The sequence below is a fragment of the Genypterus blacodes genome, unplaced genomic scaffold, assembly GCF_046128005.1.
Source record: "Genypterus blacodes isolate CSIRO-AG114 ecotype Tasmania unplaced genomic scaffold, CSIRO-AGI_Gbla_v1 ptg000499l_1, whole genome shotgun sequence".
NCBI classification, from domain to species: Eukaryota; Metazoa; Chordata; class Actinopteri; order Ophidiiformes; family Ophidiidae; genus Genypterus; species Genypterus blacodes.
The window spans coordinates 17,501-21,735 of record NW_027467258.1 but is presented as its reverse complement, the minus strand read 5'-3'; the positions used below and the strand labels follow the sequence as shown (position 1 = coordinate 21,735).

At 45.8% G+C, this 4,235-nt stretch overlaps 1 protein-coding gene across 1 annotated transcript in view; it reads right to left on the bottom strand.

Moving 5' to 3' along the window:
• Nucleotides 1-3,397: 3,397 nt before the first annotated feature.
• LOC142990297 (kinesin heavy chain-like) overlaps nucleotides 3,398-4,235 on the bottom strand; it is an 11,045-nt gene continuing 10,207 nt past the window's right edge. The window contains exons 24-25 of the mRNA XM_076140036.1: nucleotides 3,882-4,025; nucleotides 3,398-3,697 (exon numbers count right to left, since the gene is read on the bottom strand). Of these exons, the coding sequence (XP_075996151.1) occupies nucleotides 3,889-4,025 (137 nt within the window). The 3' untranslated portion in view covers nucleotides 3,398-3,697; nucleotides 3,882-3,888. The remainder of the gene's footprint in view (nucleotides 3,698-3,881; nucleotides 4,026-4,235) is intronic.

The following is a 4,235-nucleotide window of genomic DNA, read 5'->3' as shown; positions in this document are numbered from 1 at the left end:
TGCTGCGCTGCTGCCCCCTGGTGGACAGGTCGGGTCAGGACACGTGACAGAGGACGGAGTTATGTCTCCACTCACAACATTCCAGGCACACACACACTCACACACACACACACACAACCATGGCTCATTATGTACAGGAACTAAATCAAATATATTTCTGGACTAATTAAGTGAAGTTGGATCATTTATTTTAAGTGTGAAGAGGCACCGTGGTTAAATCACTAAGAACTAAGTAGAGAGGAAAGTAAGCAGAGTGAAGGAGATGAGGAGTGTGTGGATGTGTTGAGTCATTAAATAGCTGAGGACCAAAAGGAGGCCGAGGCTGTGCCTGTCACTCAGAGCTGCACACACCCCACCCCCACCTTATCACACACACACACACACACACACACACACACATTAAACAGTAATCTTTAATTGAATTGAATAACATATATAATACCTTATATAATATAAATCACAATATCTCAATAAAAAAGAAAGAGAATAATGTAGAAGCTGTTTAACACAAAGTCTTGGTTTGGTAACACCACTCAGCTGCCAATCATCCATCACACACACGGCTCCTCCTCTGGAGTCAGAACACTGAAACACAACCACGAAGGCCGCGCACACAAAAGTCTGGGCTCAGTTTGGATCTGGGCTCAGTTCTCCAGGTTTGTCATTACATTACGATCATTCAGCAGACGCTTTTATCCAAAGCGACCTACATTACATTACCACCCTTGGCAGAGGCGGGGAGCAATTGTGGGTTCGGTGCATTGCTCAGGGGCACCTCGGCAGGGACTCCAACCGGCGACCCTCCGGTTCCCAAGCGGAAGTTCTACCCACTGAGCCACTGCCTCCCTTGATCCCTGAAGCTGAACCCTCCTGACCACAGTGGATCACAGGAGCATGGGGCTGAACATGGAACCTCCATGTCCAACACACGCCAACGGGTCAATACAGACAGAACCAGAACACAGGAGCCCCCCCCCCTTTTTTAAGGATAATTAATTTGACCCAAATTGAATCAAAGTGTTTCATTTAACTTAAAATTAACTTTAAATTCTCTAGCTTCACTTTGAGGTCTCCATGTGTTGCTGCACAAACCTCCGCCAGACACACACAGCGCCCCCACGTGGTCAGAGGGGGAGGGGCAAAAGAGTGACATCATTAAATACAGAAAATAAAAGTTTGTAAAAGAGAAAAACATTCAGGTTTGAAAACAGATTATTGCCTCTGAATCGATAAACAAATAAAGATTGAAAAATAAATCAGTACAAAAATAAAAATAAAATAAAATAAAGATCATTTGCAAATTAATTAATAATAAATAAACAACTCTCTGAAATGAAGACAGGATGATTTCCTCTCTGGTTCTCTTTCTTCGGACTGAATGATCAGGATTTAAAAACATTACGTCATATTCTACGAAATAAAACACGTTTTTTGCAGAAGTGATTTATTGACTGTTCAGATGATGATGTCATCCGTCACATCAAAGCAGAAGCTCATTAGTGTGTAAACAGGAAGTCAAAGCACCGAGCCGTCACCATCACACACACACACACACACGTATGTTTATGTGCTTTACGAACACGGCAGCGACGCCTACAAGGTAAAAAAGTAGAAACAAGAAAAACAGCAGGTGGATTAAAACACAAACAGTCAGAAAATCTCATTAGAAAGTGAGAATGAATGTTTGAAGGCAGAGCATCACAACCAGGGGGCGTGGCCGAGCCTGAAACATGAAGCCCCGCCCCCAAACCACAAGAGTCCTGCTCAGCACTGAGTAGCTGCCCCCTTGTGTCGGCGCTCATTCGTGCGGTAATACACTGCGGTGCCAGCATCACTGCTCTACAGCACCCCTACTGGTCAATCAACGCAAAGCAAAGCCTGGTTTAAAGAGACAGGACGCACGCAGCACTGCTGATCTGTGCCAACTGAGAGACGACGGGCAACATCTTTGTTTCTCAGAATAACAAGATCATTTAAAAGTCTCCTTATCGCTGGAAAATATATAAATAAACAAACAATTAAAATCAATAAATTATTGAAATTATAAATAAGTACAAAAAATAAATAATTACAGTATAATAAAGCTTTTTTTTCATTGTGATCGACTGCTGATAAACAATCAAACAGCTGTGTTCACACACACACACACACACACACAGCTGATCAGTTCAGCTAAAGAACAGCAAACACAAACAGTTCCTTTATATGATGTCATCATTTTGAAATATTGAGTGAAGGAATGTTTTTACACACTGAAGTGAAGTTTATCACAAAACTGTGACACAATAAGAACCAGACACAAGGAAACATGCTGAGGTCTGAGAGAGAGAGAGAGAGAGAGAGAGAGAGAGAGGGAGAGAGAGAGAGAGAGAGAGAGGGAGACAGAGAGACGGAGACAGAGACAGAGAGAGAGAGAGACAGAGAGAGAGAGAGAGAGACAGAGAGAGAGAGAGAGACAGAGAGAGAGAGAGACAGAGAGAGACAGAGAGAGAGACAGAGAGAGAGAGAGACAGAGAGAGAGAGAGAGACAGAGAGAGACAGAGAGAGAGAGAGAGACAGAGAGAGAGAGAGAGACAGAGAGAGAGAGAGAGAGAGACAGAGAGAGAGAGACAGAGAGAGAGACAGAGAGAGAGAGAGAGACAGAGAGAGAGAGAGAGAGAGAGAGAGAGAGAGAGACAGAGAGAGAGAGAGAGAGAGACAGAGAGAGAGACAGAGAGAGAGACAGAGAGAGAGACAGAGAGAGAGAGAGAGACAGAGAGAGACAGAGAGAGAGACAGAGAGAGAGAGAGACAGAGAGAGAGAGAGAGACAGAGAGAGACAGAGAGAGAGAGAGAGACAGAGAGAGAGAGAGAGACAGAGAGAGAGAGAGAGAGAGAGAGACAGAGAGAGAGAGACAGAGAGAGAGGGAGAGACAGACAGAGACAGAGAGAGAGAGAGAGAGAGAGAGAGACAGAGACAGAGACAGAGAGAGAGAGAGAGAGAGAGACAGAGAGGGATAGAGAGAGAGAGAGACAGAGACAGAGAGAGAGAGAGAGAGACAGAGAGAGAGAGAGAGAGAGAGAGGGAGACAGAGAGAGAGAGAGAGACAGAGAGAGAGAGAGAGACAGAGAGAGACAGAGAGAGAGAGAGAGAGAGAGACAGAGAGAGAGAGAGAGAGAGAGAGAGAGAGAGAGAGAGAGAGACTTCAGGCCACATTTCCCAGCCCCGCTCATGTAAACATGAAGGTTGTGTCCTAAATGTCTCTCAGTCTTCAGGTGGAGGACACATCGGTGTCTTGCCTCACCTCATGACTTTATCTTGTGTTGTCATAGTAACACCAGTGAAAGACTAGAAAATAAAAGCCCTCACGAGTGACAGGACGGACGATATAAAACAATCTGAGCGGTCTGATGGCCTTCAGCCCACACTGCACCAACATCACACCTTCATGGAGCCTCAGAGCTTAATGTGGCCCTCAGTGACAGACAGAGGAGAAGAAGAAGAAGAAGAAGAAGAAGAAGAAGAAGAAAGCACTTCCTGGCTAATATGGTGGAATGTCAGGCAGTAAAGGAGGAGTCTGTGGTTGTGCTAAAGGCAGAGAGGTGAGACAGAAGAGTCTTCATCAGCCTGAGAAGGAGGAAGGACAATAACAGCAAGAAGAAGAAGAGCTGCAGTCTGTGTGTCCTGCCTTTCACCTTCACTTTGATGACAGATTTTCCTGAAAGACATTTAAACAACACACGAGCTTCTGTTAGCCTGATTAGCATGAGTGCTAGCTCAGTGTAGCTTTACTCTAGCAGCTGCTAGCACTTCTGTTAGCTTAGTTGCTAACAGGTCTCATGTAGGTCAAAATGTAAATACTGCTTGTCTGTGTGTTTGTGCTTCCTGTCACTTTGGCCCACCTGTCATCTACTTCCTGTGTGGTTGTGGTCGGGCGGAGTGATGACGGGGGCTCGAGGCCCCGCCCCCTGCACGGATCGCACTTCTCACGGATGGGAATGCAGACGGGTTCTGTTGGTGCTGATGCCCGGCACGGACGGGCTTGGCTGCATGTGGACACACACACACACACACACACACACAAACACACACACACAGGCACACACACACACACACACAGGCGCACACACACACACAAACACACACACACACACAGCAGTATGAGGCTTTAGACACGCTGCCCCCTGCTGGGGGGTTTTAGTAGTTCAGTCTCTTCCTGTGACCCAGATCTTGACAGATCCTGGTCTGTGTGTCTC